General features: G+C 43.0%; 1 protein-coding gene across 1 annotated transcript in view; it reads right to left on the bottom strand.

Moving 5' to 3' along the window:
- Positions 1–22,268, bottom strand: part of LOC122797841 (vomeronasal type-2 receptor 26-like) — a 115,146-nt gene extending 92,878 nt beyond the window's left edge. The window contains exon 1 of the mRNA XM_044066362.1: positions 22,182–22,268. Coding sequence (XP_043922297.1) covers positions 22,182–22,268 — 87 coding nt within the window. The remainder of the gene's footprint in view (positions 1–22,181) is intronic.
- Between the last annotated feature and the right edge of the window lie 2,369 nt (positions 22,269–24,637).

Below are 24,637 nucleotides of genomic sequence, written 5' to 3'. Positions count from 1 at the left end.
GGCTTTGAAGGATTCTACCTCGGTTTTGAGGAGTGTGAAATTTGCTTTAGAGAAGTTTTTCACTGTGGTTTTCTGGGCAGGGGGTGGGGTCGGGATGTGAATATCCAGTGAGATTAATTTATGGTCTGATCTTACCAGTGAGGGATACACTTTTGGTCTGGAGCATAGAGTCCCCATGTTGGTGATGATCAGGTCCAGTATGTTTTCCCCTCTTGTGGGAGTGGTAACAAGTTGTTCCATAGCATTTGAGTTTATAAATTCTAGGAACCTTTGGGCTAGGGTGTTGGAGCTAGAGTAATGCTCCCAGTCTATGTTTGGGTAGTTGAAGTCGCCCAATATAATGGTGTTTGGAGAGACCTTCATATTTTCCAGTGTTATCAGAAAGGCCAAGTGGGGTTCCTGGGTTTGGGAGGGTGGTCTGTAGCAGGCTATAAACTGGAAGGCAGTTTTACCCACTGTTAGCTGCACATGGATAGTCTCTGATGCTTTGTGCTTTGCCACCAACCTGGAGGTGTGGGTATCTTTGATGAATATCGATACTCCCCCTCCTTTTGTGGTTCGGTCCAAGTTTTGGGGCCGAAAAGCATGGTATGAGGTATAACCTGGTAGTGCTGGGGTGCTCTCGGGAGCCCTGAACCAGGTTTCTGTTACTGCACAGATATCGATGTTCTCCATGCTAAGGAGAGTTTTGAGTGCATGCATCTTGAGGTTTAGACTTCTGGCATTGAGTAGCATTACTCTTAGTTTCTTATCCCTTGTGATACCTATGGAGGTGGGTTTGTCTTTTGAGCCTTGCCTAAAAAAGGCACTATGGAGGTAGCAAGAGCCTTTGCCAATATCTGAAAGCCCAGGGGTGACAGGTGCAAGCCGTCCCTAGTGAAGTATTGTGGCTTGTCGAGCATATCATCCCAAGCTGACAGGCATTGGATCCTCTTTGAATGACACCAGTACTTAAGCCAATTGTTGAAATTTATCATCTTGTCTTCATATTGTGGCATCATTCTTGTTGAAGGTAAGATGCTACTCAAGGTCAGGGTCATACCGGCCTGGGCCACATGCTCAGAGAGCTCCTTTATGTCTCTTTTCATGTAGTCCAGGGAGGTATGTCTCAGGTCATTCACACCAGCATGGACAATGACTGAGTCATATTTGTACTTGCCTTGGAGTGACCTGAGTGCTTGTGTTATGTGGCAGATCCTAGCACCTGACAGGCTGCTCACCGTGACCCTCTCCTTGTTCAGCCTGGTGAGCGGTACGTCAGTGTGCCTGACGATAGAGTCACCTATTACAAATGTATCAGGTGTGTTGTTTAGTCTTAAGGGCTGTGACTGTTCAGCACACTGGCTTTGTGAGATATGTGTTGCATGTGTTTTGTTTTGGGGTAGCGGTTGCTTGGGTGTCTGCTTTGGAGGTCTCTGTTGCTTAGGCAGATCTTTATTTAGAGCCTCTGAGTATGTTTTTGTGTGATTATGTGTTTGGTTTGCTGTCGTGGTAGGTCTATGTGAAACTGGAATTGTAGTGAGTGTGGTTTCCTTCTCCTCCTGACTGGTTATGCCAGTACTGAGTTGAGAGAGCTTAGCCTCCAGTTTGGCTATATGGTTGCATCTCTCACATGTGTTGGAATTTGTTGGGAGGAGGAGAGGGTTGTCTGTGTACATGAGGCAGTTGTAACATTGCCTCAAGATTCCCAGATTCACCAACTGGACCGGAGAGGAGATTGAAAACTGACCTTTGGACATGCTAGAATAATAGTCTATTACATACCTATGAACCTATGTGACAGGTACATGTCTACAGATAGTAGATGCGTACTTCATTGCACAGTCATGTTGTACAGCAGGCACATGGACCACATACACTGTAATGCTTACAGATACTTGTGGCTGTTATGTACAGTGGGAGAGATGTGCACCTGATGTATTTCGTGCCATTGGGATGTGTGCTGGGTGGGACGGTCTTGGATGGCTCCCTGTCATGGTCATCCTCTTACACACATCTCTGGCCATCCATCTTTGGTGGATTATACTGTGTTCCCCCTACATATATATATAGAGGTACATGGGTAGGTAATAGGCTATCTGCCTGAAGGCATATATTAGTATGGCCAGAGTGTGCAGCTATCACCACCCATGGAGTTAGTTCCCTAGGCCTCTGTGTAGTAGAGCTAATAAAGTGATCCATGGTGTGTCAGTTCAGTTTCACATACACTCATCAATGCTCCTCTGGAAGAGTGTCAGTGAGGGTCTTGGCTTAATGTCAGTTGGGAGCCTGTTCCAAAGCAAGGGAAGTCTGTGAGTTAGTAATGTATCCCTCCAACATGTTCTATTTAATGTTGTGATGATGATATCCCTAGAGCATGTGGTACAGTGATCTTGGGTTTACATCAGATAGCGCATGTACATCAGTTCTGCATTGGACATGAGCCTGTCTGTTGGGCAGAGATCTCCCGAGTAGACAGTATGCAACAGAGTACAGATTGAGTTATATTCAGTATTGTTGCATGGGGCAACTGTTTGAGGCCAGTAATCCTCTTGTTGAGGTACTTCAGTGGTCTTTCCAGCTGCTGAGGGTGCACAGTCAAATTCATCGCAAGTGTGTTGTGGTACTCTCTGATGGGTCTGATGACTGATGAGTAGAGGGAACCTTTTTTGACCTACATGCAAAGACTTTGGCAGTTTGTGGGAACACATAGCATGATTTTCTAACCACTTTGTGAATATGTTTCTGGAAGTTGAGATGATGATCCACGTGTCCATAGATAACTTGTTATCACCTACATATTTAGGGTGTTGGCACCTATGTGTTATTTGTATGGCTGTAGCTCGAGGCCATGATTTTTACACCACATATATCTGACTGAGACCCTTTTTAAGGATGTCTCTGTTGTCCCAAACATCGATTATGGCAACCTTTTTGCAGTCATCCACAAACTTTGCTAAACATAGCCCTCGTGTGTTTGACTGTATTTCTGAAAAGTATACACCAAACAGGAGGGGTCCCAGGACTGAGCCATGGGGGACCACAGCTGTTACCATTTGTCACTTTGCATAGACTTACTCAACATTTCTACATACAGGGGGGACAGCTATTATTTGTACATTTTTACCCAGGGGGCACACCTGATTGTTACTGTGGGTGTACATAGAAAGAGGGGTTCACCTGACACTTATACACATTTGCTAGGCCTGCACCGCTATGTCAGGTACTCCATTTCAGTCTGTACTGTTGCCTATCATACTGGCTTGAGGCATTCTACTGTACTACAGAACTTAGCTTCCAATTTCACGTATAATAGTTTGTGACTTCATAGCCCACCCAACCCACATCACACTGCCTGGCTTGCTGTTATCTGTCTGCATAGGCCTGGGGGGAAGCTCAGAGGGCATGATACAGCATTTATTTGTGTTTACATTAGTCTGCAATTGCCCTGCTGTGTCTGTGCCAGTGAAATGCTGTCATGGCTTAGAGGTTTAGTACTGTGACTATAGTGCACAGTATCCTGAGTTCAAGCCCTGTCACTGCTTTTTATTTTCCTGCTGGGCAGACCTGACTGGTTAATGAACAGTAAAGCAGGTGTGAGCATGTTTACCCAACTTTTCTCGGCTTTGCCTGACTTTGCCCAATGTTGCCAAACGTTGCCCAACATTGCCCAACGTTGCCCAATATTGCCCAATGTTGCCCAATGTTGCCCAACATTGCGCTAGTTTGCGCAGTATGCAGCTCCATGCAATTATGTTTAAATATGCTAAATAGTGGTAGAACATGCTTAGCACTGCTTTATATTGCTTAAAATAGGGCAATCATGCCTCAGGTGGTGCTGCAGAGCTGCCTATGTCGGATGCACATAGTACACTCCCCATACATGTTTGAAAACAGGTAGAGTCAAGTTAGCATCCCTTTTATTGTATGTGTGAGTCAGAAGTGTCATTTCCAGGGTTCCTACTGAGTCAGTGTATGTGCTATGCGTAGCCTCTTTGCCAAGGCCAGGGCATACTGGGCACGCCTCCTTTTGCCTACTGGGGCAGGCTCAAGTTGTTCTTCCTCTGAGTCACGCTATGACTGTGCAGGCCTTGGCAATGGTGGGGGGCTGTTTGGCCCTGCCCCATGCTGTTCCTGCTGCAGCTGTTTTTCACAGGATCATATTGTGTAGCATGGCACATACCATGACAATTTGGGTACATGCAGTTGGTGAGTACTGCAAGGTTCCACCAGATGTGTCCAGGCACCAGAACCATGACTTGAGCATCCAAAACACATGCTCAATAATGTTTCTTGTTTGTGCGTGTGCCTCATTATGGAGTTCTTGTTTGGGTGTGTGTGCATTTCTGATGGGTGTCATCAGCCACGACTCCAGTGCGTATCCAGCATCCCCCACTAAATGACTGTCAGGGATGTCCCCATTGGCAAATCTCTGGTACAGCTGCGTCAGATGCCAGATGTGGAATTGTGATAGCTTCCAGGGCAGCCAGCACACAGATTCATTATTATGCCCTGGGCATCACTCACGACCTGGCAGTTGATGGAAGGTAAGCCCTTGTGGTTGATGTAGACACTACCCCGCTCACCGGGTGGTGCTTTGATGTGTATGTGCGTGTTGTCTATTGCACCCACTACCTCAGGGTATTCTGCTATTTGGTGGAAAAGACACATATTGCTGGCCAATGCCTCACTGGTATTGGGGAAATATACATGCTCACTGACATGTGCTGACATGGCATCCAGGAACTGGTGCTGTACCCTGGATGCTGATGCCTGTGAAACCCCCATCATATCACCAGTTGGTCTCTGTAGTGTACCTGTAGCTAGTATTCGGAGGCCAACACATACCTTGGTATCCACTGGGATGGGTTCCCCTCTGTTGGTTCTGTGTGTGAGGTGTGGTGGGCACAGCTCAACAATTTACTGCAGGAGGTCTCTGTCCACTCTATAGCGCTCCACTATCTCCAGCTCATGTAGCCCCTGGTAGGTTACCCTGGGTCTGTACACTCTTCTCCGTCTCCTCACTGTGGGTTGCTCAGCAGTATTCACAACATCACCACCCTCAGCACCTTGCTCATGTTGGTTTATGATAGCAATAGCAGCCCCTGACATTTTGTCAGCCTTAAGCTTTTTAAGTTTTCACTCTTTGTATACTGCAGTGTTGCATAGTTCTTGTGAAAAAAACAGGTTAGACTGCTGTTTGCAGAGTTTAAAGTGCTGGGCTGGGATAGTCGACTGCCTGTGTAATTGGCTGATTCTGATAAATTTCACCTGGCAGCTCTGCCAGTTTGCCTTGGTTAACTTCCTACTACTTCTTTTCCTTCCTTTTTCCCTTTCTGTTTCTACAAGGGGCAGTGGCGTGCAAACAAGCGCACACGCGCACACATGCTGTGTGCCCGTTTGCAAGAAATTTCAGATATATCCATGGCGTACACCTTTGGTTTCTTGTTTTCAGCTAGTACCACTGTAAACATGCCTCTTGCAATCCAGAGCAACTCAGGGCAAACACAAGCCACTGTGCTCCAATCACCTTACAGTCTTTCAGACATACCCCTCATGATGGCACCTATCTTCTACTCTACTACTACCCTATTCCTACACTTACACTCTAGGGACATGGCTCACATGCTGGGGAAAATTGGGATTCACTGTCCTTATCCTCATTTGCATAGGATTGCCTACTAATGCTTGGTTACATCTCTCACACTGAGCTTCCCCCGCTTAGCAACCACTACTCAGTGGCCATGTTGTTTTCAGCCTGCCATTCACCTGCATGACAGAATAAGCTTTTTAGTGAAAATGCACATTTGTGGCTATTTTTCACTTTTTTTCATTTTATTTAAAGTGCAGCATGTTTGCGCGCCACTGTGCTATGCTTAAACATCGGCGATCGGAGAAAAAAATGGATTTTAAGGATTTACAAGATTTGAAAATGCTAACGGCCTTATATTTGGCCATTGGCATGCTTCCTCAACTAGATGCATCCTGTAGTTGGAGCTGTCATAGCTCTATTTAGCTATTTGCAGAACGGTACTCCATTACCAACTGAGTACATTTCTGCAGACAACACTACATGTTCATCAATTCTGGAACCTGTCAGCCAGTATGTTGGCACATATCTGGGAGTTTCCTTCTTACACAGACAGGTTAGTGTTTCCTGGATCGCAAATTTACCCCATTTGCATAGCTTTCAGCAACAAATGAGGTAATTTGCATACCATAACACTGTCTGTGCAAGAGTAGCTTTAGAAGTTCTCATGCACGCCCCTGCCGGCTATTGCTGAATCGCTCGTCAGACATATTGCCTGTCTGCTGTCTTACACTGCTCTTACACTCCGTGCAAGCCTTTGTAAATCCGGCCCATTATCTTTACCCTTGCCTTTTGTGGGGTGCAACTTGCCTGAAAGATGCCTGAAGATCAGCCTGTGATATAGGGAAATATTGCCAGCCCAGCTATCTGGAATTTTGTAAATAATTCTGTCATTTATGAATATTGATATGATTTATGCAGAACTGTATGTTATGCGCTGAGCTAAAATATAACCACATCATGCCCTTCTGACTTAGAACAGAAAATAAGTTGAAATTAGATTGCTTTACGATTGCACTATAAAAGTTATCTCAGTTTCAGTGTAGCAGACACAATGTCTAGAGCTAGAAGTTTTTGTATTGTCTTGAAAGATAAATAATTACTAGGTTTAAAATATAAAAAGTGTTTTATTGTTTTATGACTTCCAGGATCTGCAAACATCTGAGAGATATGCATTTTTAACACAGAGAGGTTAAATTTTATGAGTTTCTGTTTTAACCTGGGAACTGAAGTCAGTTGACAAAAAGTGAGGTCATTCAAGCTAACCCAAAGCAGCACAGCAATAGTGTATTGGTTAGAGCATCTGCCTAATGAGCAGGCAATCCCAGTTCGAGTCCCACTGCAGCACTTATCATTTGGGTTGGGAGGGTGGCCTAATGGTTAAGGTGTTTGCCTTACAAACACAAGGTGCAGGGTTTGAATCTCACAAGGGCTAATTAGCTAGGCTTAAAATGGCTCGCAAGGGCAGTTAGCCTAGTACTAATCTATGATTCTATGAATATTTGATATTAATTTAAGAACTCTCTTAGAGAGAGAGAGAGAGACTGTGCATTTTGTATTTTGTCTTGGACCTAGCAAGAACATCCACTCATCAACATCATCTGCACTTGCCTTGCTGTAAGTAAGATTTAGGGCATATTATCTCTCTTGGATATAGATAGGAATATAGTAAAGATTAGTTTATATGTTTTCTGTATTTATTTGAGACTGTTCTGCGGTGCTGTTTTAAAATATTTCCTGTGATTTTGAACTCTGAAGTTACTTTGTTGATTGACTGAGTATTGTCTTGTTATTTTACTATTTATTATTAAATATATTTAAACATATATTTGTAGCTGATATTTGTGAGACATATTTAAGTTCTTAGAGTACTTGCATATTTGGTGACACTGTACAGGCCATTCCTAAATAACCTTGCAAGTCTTGGTCAACCTACCATTTGGATAATAGTAACATTGCACAGTAGGATTGGACACCCTTATAGTAGCTAATAGGTAGGGGTTGGTAGCAGTGGAAATTACCTTATAGTCTGGGCAGAAGGGGGGGCATAGCTAGTAAACCTGTGCCAGCCTTCTCCAGGTGTGTGTGTGTGTGTGTGTGTGTGTGTGTGTGTGTGTGTGTGTGTGTGTGTGTGTGTGTGTGTGTGCGTGCGTGTGTGTCAGCTACTTGGGCAGGGACATGAAGCACTGGTTGGACAGAGAGGGTGCTGGAGGTCTTGGCTTGGCTCCTCATCTGGGATCTTAACCTTATAGCTGTGCCAGTGCGGAGTCTTATTGGGGATCTGGAGAAAGAGAGAGAAACCAGCTCTAGACTGACTGTGATCTCTGTGTGCTCTTAAGGGAAATTGTACTTTACTGTGTGTGTGTGCTTGTAATCCTCCCAGTGTATATGTCCCCACTGTTGCCAGTGGCGAGGAATGAGGCTCCTTGACTACTGGGTCAGTGCAGGGGCATCACACAAATTTCTAATTCAGTTATCAAATTTAGAGAATAATAAACTAAAACAAAAAGCATGCAAGAACATACCTCAGAGGTAGGGAAACCAAACTGGAAGGAAAGAAGCATGCAACTACCTTAAAGCAATGACATATTTGTAAAAATATATTTACAAATTTTTTAGTCCTGAAAAAAATATTTCAGCAGTGGCTCAAAAATATGCAATGATCTACATATCATTAACAATGCAGTTATAGTAACAAAACAAAACTATAGTAGCAGGAACATTTTATTAGAAAGCCACTCATATATAAAGTCTAGTCTTTTTGCCTGCTCAGTTTTTGTCATTATATGAAATGCCAGAGTAGACATTCATAGACTGAAAAAAGTGTGGATAGTGAAACTCATAAAATCAACTTCTTTTTCATAGTAGCTAAAAAAATCCTCATACCCAATCTAACCAGTGTCAGTGGTTCAACAGATAACACACTTGCCATAGTCTAGCTCACCAATTGATATACTTGTCACCAATGGTAATAAGATTAGAAAGCTGTAGGTTCTATTCCCAAAAAAGGTACAGGATTCATTTGGCAGCATAAGTGGGTGATGTATTCCTGAAACATCATCCCTTTGGTTGAGATGTTAAGCCAAGGTTCTATCTGCCTCAGTTGATGGTAGCTTGGGCACATATAAAATATCCAATGGCATCTATTGAAAAGAGTAGGGCTATAGTTTAAATACATGTACAAAACACTATCCATCACAGTCAAATCATAACAGTAGAATTCTCAAAATTATAAAATAATAAAGTAAAAGTATATAGAACATTCTGTATTAATAAGTTATAAAAACACTGGAATCCATTGAATCCTAGGAAGAGTCTAAAATGCATCATTCAAATATTTTCTACTGAAAGAAAGTGTTCTAATTTATTTATTGTTTACCTGGAAAGTCTGACTTGGAACAAAGCCAATTTTCAGTGGAGGCCTGGGAGAAAAGCTCCAGACACATGTCTTTGTAACATGGGAGGAAACTGGAGCACCCAGAGAAAACCGACAAGAACACAGGGAGAGCATGCAGACTCTGCACAAAAGGCATCCCACCTGAGAAGCAAATCAAAGAATGTCTTGCTGTGAGGCAACAATGCTACCACTGCAACACTGTGCTGTCTATTCTTTCGGACTCTCAGCATTAACTAATTTCTTATTATACAACACATCTTACCCCACCCTCCCAAGATTTTCCACACATCCATCTAATAATATTGGCATAGACTGCTCTAATTTGAAGCTCTGCATATTCTCATCTATAACAAATGATTTAACCAGAATAGTGTTTTGTTTCCAGCAAGTATCAGAAGCCCTTAAGTCTATTACATTTCCAAAAAAAAAAGTTGCAACATTTCTTCAATGTTGCATATCTTCTGAAGTAGCTTTACTTTTATTTTTCATTTGCATTTGAACTTTTAGTTTTTTTTGATTGTTTGTTTGGAGGGGCAGTATAGGAAGAGACATTCCATCAAAAAATCCTACCATTGTTCATAGGTTCATAGGTTCATAGGTAGGTACTAGGCTATCGGCCTAAGGGCCTACATAAGCCTAGCCAACAAGGTTCCCTGGCTTACGCCACCCAAGAAAGTTATTTTCCTGTGCCACTGTTGAGCAGAGACACAGAATGATCCCTGGGGTGTATTTCCTATTTCCCATCCACTCATCAAGATTTTTCTTGAAGAGTGCTAATGAAGAACTTTGCTTGACATAGATGGGTAGCCTGTTCCAGAGTATGGAAAGTCTCTGGGACAGGAATATATCCCTCCAGCATGTCCTGTTTATTGTGGTGACAAGGTTTAGGCACCTAGAGCGTTTAGCTCGGAGGGATTGGGATTTCTTTAGGTGTAGCATGTCCAACAGCTCTGGGTTTGACATAGCTTTATATGTTAGGCAGAGATCACCTTGGAGTAGGCAATATGCTACGGAGTAAAGTTGGAGGTTTTTGAGATGGTCAGTGTAGGGCATTTGTTTGAGGCCAGTACTCTCTTTGTGAGGTACTACTGTGGCCTTTCCAGCTGCTGCAGATGTCTTGTGAGGTACATTCCAAAAGGGGCATTATACTCTATAATGGGTCTAATGAGTGTCGAGTAGAGGGGAACAATGACCACTTTTTTTTTGGATGAGAATCCTTTTATGATGAGGTGTCCCATGTAGAAGGAATTCCTGACTATTGTGGCAATGTGACTATCAAAGGAGAGACTACTGTCCACCTGGGTCCCAAGGTCTCTTATCACACATTCCATGTTAAGTAGATTGCTGCCTATGTGGTAGCTCATGAGTTCAGTTTTTACCAAAGGGGATGACACTGCACTTTTTGGCATTGAGCTTGAGGCCATGGTCTGACACCAGGCATCTGTCTCAGCAAGGCCCTTCTGTAGGAAGTCCACATCATTTGGGGACTTGACTATGTCTACTAGTTTGCAGTCATCTGTGAACTTTGTTAGTCAGAGGCCTTCTGTGTTAGCCTGTACTTCAGAGAAGTAGATACCAAACAGGAGAGGTCCCAGGATGGAACCCTGTGGTACTCCACTTGTCATTGCTTTGAGGTCAGATTTGGAGTCTACAACTTTTACAGCGTGGGTTCTGTCAGTGAGCCATTTGGCAACCCATCTTGTGACATAGGGATTTATACCTAGTTTAGTGAGTTTAGCTATAATTCCAGAATGGAGGATGGTGTCGAAAGCCTTGGAGAGGTCAAGATAGGCTGTGTGAACCACCTTACCCTCATCTACAGCTTTGGTGACTGCCTCAAAGAAGTCGATCGGGTTCAGGAGGCTTGATCTGCCTTTCACAAACCCGAACTGGGTGGGATCCATAGTTTGAAGGTTACCAATGTCTTTGTTTATGAGTTCCATGATAATACATTCCATTGCCTTGCAGACCAGGCTTGTCAAGCTAATAGGTCAATAGTTCCCAGGATCAGTGGTGGCTCCCCCTTTGTGGAGTGGGATAACTGTTGCTGTGTGCCATTCAGTGGGCACAAAGCCTGAAGCAAGGCTATTATTGAACATGGTGCTTAAATGGGGAGCCAGTTTGTTCTGAAGTTCATGTAAAACGCAGCCTGGGATATTGTCCAGTTCCATGGATGCTGTGTTTTTGGCTTTAGAGAGTGCAGCTTTTACCTGCGTAGTTGTGATTACAGGGACTCTGCATTCTTCCTAAATAGATATGGGCCCTTTAGGAGGTAAGGGGGCTAAAGTTAGCACTGAACCTATCTGTTAGGATGTTGGCAATATCAGTTGGTCCCGTAATTTTCGTGCCATTGTGCTATAACTTAGAGCAGATCTGGGTGTTGCCATTGAGATTCTTGACATAGCTATAGAATGCTTTGTGGTAGCCCTTAGAATCAGTGGTGATTTTGTTTTTGTAGCTAACTTTGGAGGATCTTATAAGGGATCTCAGCTTCTTACTGAGGGTAACCAGGGAGCTCCTCCACTCATGGGATTTTACTCTCTTTTGCAACAGTTTCTTCCTTCTTTTGTAGTTTGTTTATGGCAGTGGACCACCAGATTGGCTTCCATTTTTTGGAGGATAACATCTTGGTTCTGTTTGGGATAATTCTGTTCTTCTAATAACCAGTAAACCCATAAGACACAGATACATATTTTCAGGTACAGCTGAGAACCTCTGTCTAGTTAAATGAGTTGCTCAGAGACACACAGTCATCAAATGGAAACTGAAGGACTTATGCTAGCACTACAGGGAAAAATTCAGAGACAACTCATGCCCCAGGATTTAGTATGCCATTTTTTTCCATGCAGGAATAGTGTAGCAGCTCCTGCATGGAATATGGTTGCTGAGCGATCAGGTAAACAAGGCTGGGAGCATGCACATGCCTGCTAGCACTATTCTTGCATGGACACCACTGAATTTTGCTAATTACCTCATTTGCTGGTGAAAACCATGCAATTGAGGTGAATTAGCAATTTAGTAAGCAGGCAGGCATCCGTGCAAGAACAGTGTGAGGTGCAGAAAAGTATTTGATTACTAACCAAGTACAATTCTGCAAAAATAAAAATAGAGGCATGACAGCTCAAAGTAAAGCATGTATTATAATCAGTAGGCATGCCAATGGCCAAATATATGACCATTGGCATGGAAAAGAGTTGCAAAAGTATAAAAATCAAAGTTTTATTTATTTTTTTGGCCTGTTTCAGCCATTTAAGCATAGGGCAGTGGCGTGCAAATGGGATTGTGCCGAAAATAAAAAAATGTGAAAAGACAATTTTAAGTGAAATCTGCTTTTTGCCATTATAGTGTATGGCATGCAGAATCAAAACAATAACAGGTAACACTGGTTGCTAAGTAAGAAGGCTGTGGTGTAGTGGTATAACCAGGGACTAAGGCAGTGAGGTATGCAAATGAGCAAATTTTACTGAATCACTAAATGGGAGATCATTCTTTGGCTGCACCTAACCATGTAGGAGCTATAAGGCAGTGGTGTAAGTAGAAGAAACAGCTGACATGAAAAGGGGGTGTGCCATACTTGGTGTAAGGACAATGGAGCTCCACGCCTCCCATTTGAGCTTAGCTAAGCACAGCTAAGCAAGGGTGTGCATCTGAGGCTGTATTGACTTATTCCATGAAATAAAGAGCGTGCTCGCATCCAGGGGAGGGACATTCCTACTGCAAAGTGTTTACTTTAGCTAAATGGGTTTGTACAGCATGCACTGGGTCTAAAACAAAACAAAACAAACAAAAGAAAAAAAATCCCAGAAACAGCAGAACTGTTTACATTTGGGCACTGGTTTGAGCGGCACGTCTCGGGGCTTAAGGGGAGGAAATGGGAAGGAAAAAAAAAAAAAGGAAAATAGAAGAAGAAAAGCAATTAAGTACAAATAAAATAGCAGGCAGGTGGAATGTATCATAGCTAGCCAATCATACAGGCAGCATCAGCAGCACAACAGTATACACAGTGCAAATACCTTTCAGTCTGTTTTTTTCCCACAAAGTCTGCACCATTGGTGTACACACAGGTGAATTTTAACCAACAAAATGTTATGGGCTGCTGACACTTTGATACATCAGTATGTGCTAGAGGCTGAGGGCGATGAGGAGGATAATGCTGTCAACTGCCCCAGACTGAGGAGGAAGAAAAGAGTGTTCAGAACCAGGACAACCTTCCACGGGCTACTTGATCTGGAGATAGTTGAGCACTATAGGGTGGACAAGGACATACTTCAGTAACTCATCAAGCTGTGCCAACCTCACCTCAGACCCAGAGCCAAAAGAGGGGAATCGATCCCAGTGCATACCAAGATATGTCTAGCCTTAAGAATACTAGCTACAGGTACTTTCCAAAGACCTAATGGAGACATCATTGGGGTCTCCCAGGCATCTGCTTCAAGAGTACTCCACCAGTTCCTGGAAGCCATGCTACCACATGCCAGTGAGCACATTTACTTCCAAAGCACCCGTGAGGAGTGGACCAGCAATATGCGCCTCTTCCACTGTGTAGCAGACTACCCGGAGTTACTGGGTGCCATAGACAGCACACACATCCACATCAAAGCACCACCCAGTGAGTAGGGTAGGGTCTACATAAACCACAAAGGCTTCCACTCCATAAACTGCCATGTCATGTGCAATGCCCAGGGCATTATCATGAATGCCTGTGCTGGCAGCCCTGGAAGATATCATGAGTCCCACATCTGGCATTCCTCAAAGCTGTACCAGGGATTTGTCAGCGGGAACATTACCTATGTCCATCTGGTGGGGGATACTGGCTATGCACTGGAGCCATGGATGATGACACCCATCAGAAATGCACATACACCCACTCAAGAATGCCGTAAAGATGCACACGCACAAACCCAGATTATAGAGCGTGTGTTCAGGATGCTCAAGTCATGGTTCCTCTGTCTTGACATATCTTGTGGAGCCTTGCAGTACTCTCCAGCCACATGTGCACACATGTTCATAGTATGTGCCATGCTACACAATATGATCCTGCAGAAACAGCTGCAGCAGTAACAGCATGGGGAAGGGCTACACAGCCTGCCACCATTGCCAAGGTCCCCACAGGCACAGAGGAACTCAGAGGAGGAACCCCCTGAGCCAGCCTCTGTAGGCAGAGAGAGGAGTGCCCTGTATGCCCTGGCCCTGGCAAAGAGGCAATGTACAGCACACACACTGAAACTGTAGGCACCCAGGGACAGGCACTTCTCTCTGACTTTCACACACAGTAAAATGGATGACACACACTTTACACTATCTGTAACTTACCATGTATAGGAGGTGTACTGCATGCATCCAACATAGGTAGCCACCAAGCACCATCCTCACAACTGCCACAGGCACAAGGTAAGTCAGTATTCTTAACAGTAAATTAATGTATTAGTATGCTCTGATAGCATATGTATGGCATTGCTGTATGCATGCAAGGGAATGGGGTGGCCTACTGGGATAGCAGCAGACAGCTGACAGCTATGTGGGGCACCAGGAAATTTTTGCCCAGTATTAGCCTCCCCACACTATGCAGTAGTACCCAAGGTGACAAATTCCACTGCAGTGTATGTTGGGGGGGTGGCAATTAACAGGTGGTCATAGGTCACAGGCATGGATGTCAGTGTGGGGGTCCCTTACTCACCCCTCAACCTCACCCAGCATGTCAGCTGTAGAAAACCATAAAGAAATGTCTGGTAAAGGCCCAAAAATGGTGACAATGATGAAATACACCCCTACAGACTTACACAGTGATAGCACAGCAGGTCTTGCAGTTGCAGTAAGGCTCTGAAGGGTAAGAAGTCTGAAACTCAAATGTATGCCATTACAATCTGACTTGTTGTCTTTAGTGATATGCCTCTAGTCTCCAAGACAAGACACAATAGTACGCTAAATGGAACCAAAATGTAAAGAAAATATCAACACAGTCTGTGCAGATGCATACAGTTGACAGGTGTGACCCCATATTCCCATAGAAATGTAGTAACATGTATGTTTTCAGGGAAATAACAGCAGAACACACATTGCCAGGGCTGTCCCAATACACATGATAACCTGTTGCATGTCCACAATATGCAGGAGTCAATGAACTATGTATGTGTGGTCAATACTGTCAGGATTTGGCCAGCACTTACTCCCGGCTGTTGTGTTGTAGTGGCCTCGGGCTATGTTCAGAGAACTGCAGTGCCAACTATTATGCATGTCAGCTACACCTATGGTAGGAGATGTACACACTGTCCAGATGTCAATATCTGTTAATGCAGGAAAGCTGTAGAGGTAATGGACAGGGGGCCACATATATGAACAGTACACAGCTTGGAGTAACCTACACAGTGTCTACCAACAACTGTACAGACATATTGTAGAATGTCCAGAGATTTGCATCATAAGTGTGGTCTGTATAGCATGAAACAGAGGTTGCCTGACAATTCATTGGCAAATCATGTAAGACTAAGGCCAAAAAAATAATGACAGATTGTAGTGTCAAACTGCATACCCTATAGAAACATGCATGCTAATGCAAAGCCTGTTATTGAATCACCTTTCTAGGTTTGTAAGACCAATACTTAAAAATGGCCCCTATATTTATTCCTCTGTCCCCCAACCACTTATAGCTTTGTCCAGATGTCTGGCTCTCAGAAGTTAAGACGTATGGTGTCTAGTAGGACAGCAGGTACCTGAAGGTCAGTGTACTGCCAGTGTATAAAAGGCTGCCACCTTGCTGTGTCAGCATTGACAACATGTCAGTGGCCAACAGCCATAGTCCTGGAATGACACAGGTTGTCATTCCAGGAAGGAGCACAAGTATGCCTTGTATATCTGTTCTGCTTGTCCTAACATTGCATTTGTCTGCCAACTATTTGCAAAACAAGAAAGGGTCATGTCAAAACAGCAATGGAAGACAGTGGGGATGCAGATGTCAAACCCATTAGAGCAAACAAGCAATTACCAAACCAGTCTCCCAACTGTCTATGTTTGGGAGAGAATTATTAACACCCTGCTGCATGTGTGGGCTTTTGTCTGACTGTAATATTTTGGCCTGTGCAGATGTCAGTCTGTGATGGTATGACAGCTAGGCCCAAATGTAGCCTCATAATAACATATAGCAATGCAAACTGCCTAAGGACCACAACAAATGGAATGGTACAATGATGGACAACATGCTAACTAGATGACACAAATGGATACCCTGATGGCATAGAGTGATGTCTTGCTGCTGACAGTGGCATACTGGTCGTAACCAGTTGCACATGCCAGCATGAAGGTGAGCTCTATGGTGTAATAGTACTGAGTTGGGGGTTATAATATCACATCATCTGCCTATTGCACTACTTCACAAGATCTGCTGCTGTCATTCACCTTGAAAGTATCATTGGGCACCTATCAGCCCTATAAGCTCTGTAGCATGTGTGATAACTGTGTAACACTATAATACTTGTCTAGGCTTAAAATGGCTTGCAAGGGCAGTTAGCTTAGTACTAACCTATGTAACACTATAATACAAATAACTAGATAGGGAAGGGTTCTAATATCAGTCTTTACAAATGTAAGTGTGTGAGTGTTTGTAGGTGAAACAGTTTTAGGCCTTTCCCACCCACAACACTTCCCACTGTCCTACTTTAGCAGTCCTGCTGATGTCATACCCCTTAGAAGTACCTTTGTACAACCCAAACCTATAAGATCTGTGGCATGTGCACTAACTATTTAACAGTATAGTACTAATAACTAGATAGGAAGAGGTTCCTTTCCCAGTTCTGACAAGCGTGTGTGCAAGTGTGTATGTTTATAGGATGATGTATTTTGAGGATTTTCTCACCCACACTTCCCAGTGCCCTACTTTAGCAGTCCTGCTGTCATTCCCCTTAGAAGTGCCTTTGCAAAGCCCCAGCCCTATAAGCTTTGTGGCATGTGCAATAACTATGTAACAGTATAGTACAACTAACTAGATAGGCAGGGGTTCCATTCCCCATTCTGGCAAATGTATATATGTGTGTGTGTGTGTGTGTGTGTGTGTGTGTGTGTGTGTGTGTGTGTGTGTATGTATGTGTGTGTGTGTGTGTGTGTGTGTGTGTGTGTGTGTGTGTGTGTATGTGTGTGTGTGTGTATACAAGTGTGTGTAATTGTGAATGTTTATAGGATGACATATTTTGAGGAACTTCTTACTCACAACACTTCTCAGTACCCTACTTTATGGTGATGTCATTCCCCTTAGAAGTACCTTTGTACAACCCCAGCCCTATAAGTTCCTAGGCATGTGCAATAGCTATGTAATAATCTAACAAATAACTGGATAGGCAGGGGTTCTAGTCCCAGTTCTGGCAAATGTGTGTGTGTGTGCATGTGTGTGTGTGTGAAGGTGTTTGTGTGTATGTTTGTAGGGTTATGTATTTTGATGCCCTTCCCTCATAGTACTTTTCCCATTTACATACTTTACAAGGGTTTTTGATGTAATCACCTTAGACATACCTTGTGACATTGTTAAATCCTATAAGCTCCGTGGTGCCTGTGATAACTGCATAACACTGTAGTATACATAACTAGATAGGTAGGGGTTCTAATCTCCATACTGGCAACTGTGATACTGTGTGTGTGTGTGTGTGTGTGTGTGTGTGTGTGTGTGTGTGTGTGTGTGTGTGAGACTTATGTCCTCTGGGGTGTGGGTTATACCATTTTGAGGCATGTACCACCCAGTACACATTCCATTGCCCTACTTTACAAGGCCTGCCAATGTCATGCACCTTAGATGTACCTGTATACACTTGTCAGCCCTCTAAGCTCTGTGGCATGTGCAATAACTACATAATACTATAGTGGAAATAGTTAGATAGGTAGGGGTTCAAATCTCACTACCAACAACTATAGTAGTGTGTGAAGCTTATCCTCTGAGGCTGTTGTGTGTGTAGGCTATAACATTTTAAGGCCTGTTGACCTCTTACCAATGACATTACTTTAAAGACCCTGTTAATGGCATCTGCTTCACATGCACCATGTGACACTATACAACCCATACCAGTCATCTGTACAGACATACATGGGATATCCACATGTTTGCAATCTATATGTGATCTGTGTCCCCTAACAATGAACATTCTTGTGATATAATTGCCAAATATGTCACAGTTACCATACTGACATAAATGCCAGCATCAGACATTTTACCTGACTGACACATCATGTGGATATAAAGTCTGTCACACTATCACTTGTGCAGGTATGTAGGAGCAGCAGACAAGACCAATCGTTATGTCTGGTGTGTTATCCCACCATCCATGAAGGCATTTGCAAGATTACCTGTTTTGAGAGATTTTCTCACCCACACTTCCCAGTGCCCTACTTTAGCAGTCCTGCTGTCATTCCCCTTAGAAGTGCCTTTGCAAAGCCCCAGCCCTATAAGCTTTGTGGCGTGTGCAATAACTATGTAATAGTATAGTACAACTAACTAGATAGGCAGGGGTTCCATTCCCCATTCTGGCAAATGTATATATGTGTGTGTGTGTGTGTGTGTGTGTGTGTATGTGTGTGTGTGTGTGTGTGTGTGTGTGTGTGTGTGTGTGTGAGTGTGTGTGTATACAAGTGTGTGTGATTGTGAATGTTTATAGGATGACATATTTTGAGGAACTTCCCACTAACAACACTTCTCAGTACCCTACTTTATGGTGATGTCATTCCCCTTAGAAGTACCTTTGTACAACCCCAGCCCTATAAGTTCCTAGGCATGTGCAATAGCTATGTAATAATCTAACAAATAAGTAGATAGGCAGGGGATCTAGTCCCAGTTCTGGAAAATGTGTGTGTGTGTGTGTGTGTGTGTGTGTGTGTGTGTGTGTGTGTGTGTGTGTGTGTGTGTGTGTGCATGTGTGTGTGTGTGAAGGTGTTTGTGTGTATGTTTGTAGGGTTATGTATTTTGATGCCCTTCCCTCGTAGTACTTTTCCCATTTACATACTTTACAGGGGTTTTTGATGTAATCACCTTAGACATACCTTGCGACATTGTTAAATCCTATAAGCTCCGTGGTGCCTGTGATAACTACATAACACTGTAGTATACATAACTAGATAGGTAGGGGTTCTAATCTCCATACTGGCAACTGTGATACTGTGTGTGTGTGTGTGTGTGTGTGTGTGTGTGTGTGTGTGTGTGTGTGTGTGTGTGTGTGTGTGTGTGTGTGTGTGTGTGTGAGACATGTCCTCTGGGGTGTGGGTTATACCATTTTGAGGCATGTACCACCCAGTACACATTCCATTGCCCTACCTTACAAGGCCTGCCAATGTCATGCACCTTAGATGTACCTGTATACACTTGTCAGCCCTCTAAGCTCTGTGGCATGTGCAATAACTACATAATACTATAGTCGAAATAGTTAGATAGGTAGGGGTTCAAATCTCACTACCAACAACTATAGTAGTGTGTGAAGCTTATCCTCTGAGGCTGTTGTGTGTGTAGGTTATAACATTTTAAGGCCTGTTGACCCCTTACCAATGACATTACTTTAAATACCCTGTTAATGGCATCTGCCTCACATGCACCATGTGACACTATACAGCCCATACCAGTCATCTGTACAGACGTACATGGGATATCCACATGTTTGCAATCTATATGTGATCTGTGTCCCCTAACAATGAACATTCTTGTGATATAATTGCCAAATATGTCACAGTTACCATACTGACATAAATGCCAGCATCAGACATTTTACCTGACTGACACATCATGTGGATATAAAGTCTGTCACACTATCACTTGTGCAGGTATGTAGGACCAGCAAGCAAGACCAATCGTTATGTCTGGTGTGTTATCCCACCATCCATGAAGGCATTTGCAAGATTACCTGTTTTGAGAGATTGTGTGTTATGTCCCAGGCATATGATGTATGTGGAGCATGACATGTGTACGCAACACTATAGTACATACAAGTGGATACATAGGGTTACTAATATGTCTATTGGCAACTGTATATGTTGCTGTATGCACAGCCCCTGTGGCTGTCTTCAGTGTGTTTGTGATGGCTATACTATTTTGTGTGCCCCTTCCACCCTGTAAACTCCCCCATTGCCAACTTAGTGTTGGCCCATACATATGTCATCCACCACACAAACACAGTTACTTGGCTTCTAACACCAAGTCACTGTGGTGCAATGGTCGTATCACTGTGTATTGTATAGTAATAAATGGGAAGGTCATCTACTCTAAGTATTGCCTCCATGTGCATGTGTGTCTCAATGCATGCCCCCATGTAGTAGTGTGCATGTGTGTGTGTGTGTGTGTGTGTGTGTGTGTGTGTGTGTGTGTGTGTGTGTGTGTGTGTGATGGCTCTAACATGTTAAAGGCCTCTGAACCCACCATTGCCAATCTTAACAGCCCCTGCAATTGTCGCCCACTTCAATAGTAGTGGCAGACACTGCCACACTACAGTACTGCTGTGCTATCTGTGTTATGTATCTAGTGATGTTGTTCATAAGACTGTGCAAGTAGTGGCTGTGCTCAGCCATTTGTCAGCTGCCCCATGTACAGGACTATGACTCTGTGTGCACTATCAGCATGAAAGGCCAGACATGCATATGTATAGCAGACACACATGTGGTGACTGTCAGGTTAGACTAGCACAGGCTGACCTGTGTCAGGAATACATACCCCAAACCTGTCATACACAGTACCAGGCATACCCTCATCAACTGCATGACAATCAAGTGGATGTGACATAAATGTCAGGGGCAACAGGTGCTGATAGCCGAATATGTTGCAGCTAAAGTAATGGCTAAGCTTGTGAGGGATCTAGTGCCAGTACTCAAGTAACCTCATCTGAATGTGTGAGCCTGCATTCCTACAGAACACCCAGGTGACATGTATGGAGGCTAGGTGGCTGTGTCAAGGGTATGTATGTAAGGTCACATTGTCTGCCACAATTGCCCCTCACACACTGTTGCATGTAAACACACCTGGTAAACATGTACATATACAGCTGTACCTTAGCTATGAAAAGGTCATTGTGTTTCCACTCTGCCTTACTCATCATTGCTACTGTCAGCAGACCCACAGCCTGCAGAGACACAGACACCTGGAGCACAACCAGAATACAGTACATAACACTACAGTCAGTCAGCAGTAACAGCAATAGTGCATCATGGCTAAAAAGGTACATACACCTTGATGTGTACCCATAACTACTGCCAGCAGACAGCATCTTACACAGCATGACATTGCTACACTGTATTATAGTCACCCTGGGCATCAGACCTGCATGTATGTGCATTGATAGTATGGATAACAGGGCTGTGGAACACGTATCATCATATGCACAGGGTGTGATGTAGGATTGCCAGAGGCCTAAGCTGGGCCAAATGGCTGATATAATGTGTGTGTGTGTGTGTGTGTGTGTGTGTGTGTGTGTGTGTGTGTGTGTGTGTGTGTGTTTGTGTGTGTCTGGAGGGGTAATGTTCAATTGGGCCATGCAGAGGAGCTGTGTGTGTCTGGTGGTGACTGGTGATGTTGATGCCCAACACAGGGCTATGTTGGACAGCCTTCGACCGTACATGGCAGGATGTATGGTTCACCATCTCCCAGCAGGGATGTGGTAATTGGTTCTGCCAGGAGTATCATTGGCACTGCCCAGCCCAAGGACAACTGCAGTATTACTCTCTGACGGTGACTGCTATCTGCTGGATCCATGTCTGTCATGGGACTGGCCAGGACAACATGCCTATGGCCTGCTCCGGTGTTGTGTAGACTGCACCCTCCCTTTGGTAGTGCTGTTAGTACTACCACTACGGGTCTGTGAATGTGCACGTCCATGTGGGCTCACAGCTGATTATGTTGCTGACCTACTTCCACCTGGCCAATGCCCTACTCCCACCACATGCTTAAGCACAGACATTGCATGGTTGAGCAGTGACAATGTCTCACCCCACTGTCTATCTACGACATCGAAAAGATGACTATAGGCATCACAAATGCCATGGAGGGCATCATGCATGGCAGGGAGTGCTGCATTCATGACCCTGAGCATCTGTCTGGTGTTGCAGTTGGTACACACATGTGCCTCCATTACAAATTGTAACATGCATCTGTGAACACCTGCTGTGGCACTGGGCAGTAGTCCTCTGTCAAGCACCCCTGTCTATCTGCCTTTGTACAATGTTGCCTGTTCTCTGCCTATGGCTGGTGTCTACACTCACACTCACCATACTGAACACACTAGACTGATCCAAGCCACCACCCGTAACATGTCCATTATCCATGGCTGCCTGGGACTGTGTATGTGTAGGCATAGTGACTATATGCAGAGACATAGTAGTTGAAAGTTGGATACCAAACAATGGCATGGATTCAGGCACTGACAGCCCCACCTGTGCCTCACTATGACCACCATCATCATGGGAGTCCACTAAGACACTGACATCAGGTTGTGAGGGGGAGGGACACCAAGCAGAAAAAACACAAAATAAACTACTAAAAGAAAAAAATGGCTTCAGAAAGCAACCAGTAGTTTTAAAGTGCATAAAACGCTTTTCGTTTAAAAGGAGAATTGAGGTTGAATATTCTGGTATCACGTTTACTAACGTGAATTACTATTAGAGATGAATATTATTCATAATATTACTATAAAATTAATATATAAATTATATAAAAATTATTTTTGTGTTACATAGCTAGAAGAGAGATTCTGTCATCTAGTTAAACTTTTCAATTTAAGTAGACATCTAATCGAGCACATGTCATTAATACCTGGGTAGTAGTATGCGTTAAGGTGAATTTGCCAATAAAGTTCAAGTTCTTCAAGTCTTAGGGAGATGGTCATCAATTTGTAGTGCAAAAATAGTTTGTAGTGCAGAATTTCAGCAGCGAAATAGTAATTCCTTATAGGTAACTTTATTATTTCATATGTTTATCTGTTCTTGTTGTTAAAAGTATACCTATAATCATACTTTACTTTTAAACCATAGATACAATCTTCCTTGTTCATGGTTGTCAGCATTGTTTTAGTTTTAAACAGTATTTTTTCATAGTGTGTAGAACTGGAAGGGTTAATTTTTGTTGCTGATGTCATCACAGCATGTCAGCTGACAGGCTCAAGCACTTCCTGGTATTTTATTTAACTGAAAGCTGTACCTTGAATGCTTGCATCTGAAGAAGTTTGATTTTATTAAACGAAAAGCGCTTTTAAACAGGGAGGGACACCAAACCCTGTGTTCGCCTGTGAGGGGAGGACAACATATGTGAATTAATACCCTTCAGTATTATTCTTGCTGACACACACACACACACACACACACACACACACACACACACACACACACACACACACACACACACACACACACACACACACACTCCTGGTACAGTATGGCACAGCTGTGACACCTATGGGCATTTCAGGGCAGACCTTACGGTAGTTCTGCCTGATGCAATCCATCTCTTTCACTGCTACTGTAAGGCCCACAACATAGGGTGTCAAATAATACTGTGTGATGGGCCTAGTAGCAGAATGGTAATTGTGGCCAAGACCAAGGCTATGGGAGTGTTATATAAATGTCTGTGTGTGTGTGTGTGTGTGTGTGTGTGTGTGTGTACAAATGTATACAATTTCAGATGTTACATACAAAATTACTATATGTAATTTGTATATATATGTAATTTTGCATGTAACATCTGAAAGGACTTTGATAGAGTTTGTATCTTTATTATTGTATACATTTGTACACACACACACATACACACACATATATTTATCTACCTATCTATATATATATATATATATATATACACACACACACATTATAAATTATGGAAGATTATGTTCTTTAGATAGCATTCCTATTGAAGTATGATGGATGTTTGTTTTAGATCGTATATATATATATATATATATATATATATATATATATATATATATATAAATGTGCATTTTTATACATTATATTTTTTACTATATGTAATATTAGTTCCTTTAAAGTAAGGAAATAGATACTGCAAATGCATTCATGTATATATATATATATATATATATATATATATATATGTAATTTCAAGATGGTGGCACTTTAAAGTTTATTTAGAAAGTTTGCACATGGTTAACTGTCTTAATTGTTTTGATTGATACAATTAATCAGTTATTGTGGCATTAGGTTTTGTATATAATGAGGCTTTTCTTATTGTGAATTATTCCTTGAAAGAGAAAGGCTGAGGTACCAGAAGATGAATAAAAGAAAAATGGTGATTTATACCTCATAACATTTATGTGGTTTCTGCCTCGTGGTGTAAATTTGCTGCGTTTCTTGAATTTTGGATTTGGACTGGTGAATTAGGTGTATATATTATTGAATGTGAGATAGTGGCCAGCTTACAAGGTCCTGTGCATCTGGTCAGCCACAGACCACTGCTTTTGTCCTGTACCTCAGATACATGTATCTCAAACAGTAGAGACCACCAGACCAATCCTTGGGGTACATCACTTTTGGAAGACTCTACTATGAGAGGTGGGTTCCACTACTTTGACCTTGTGGGTACTATCATTGTGCCAGTTAGCTACCCATCTGGTAACATACAGGTTGATGCCTAGCTGTGTAGGCATATGTATCCTGACTGCCTGGGGATTCTTGTGAGAGAATTGGACTAGGTGAAGGTAGGCATTGTTCAC

The sequence above is a fragment of the Protopterus annectens genome, chromosome 3.part1 (assembly GCF_019279795.1).
Source record: "Protopterus annectens isolate FY-2018-M chromosome 3.part1, PAN1.0, whole genome shotgun sequence".
Classification (NCBI taxonomy): domain Eukaryota; kingdom Metazoa; phylum Chordata; order Ceratodontiformes; family Protopteridae; genus Protopterus; species Protopterus annectens.
Note: the sequence above shows the minus strand (reverse complement) of the source record. Positions and strands in the feature narration are given on the sequence as shown.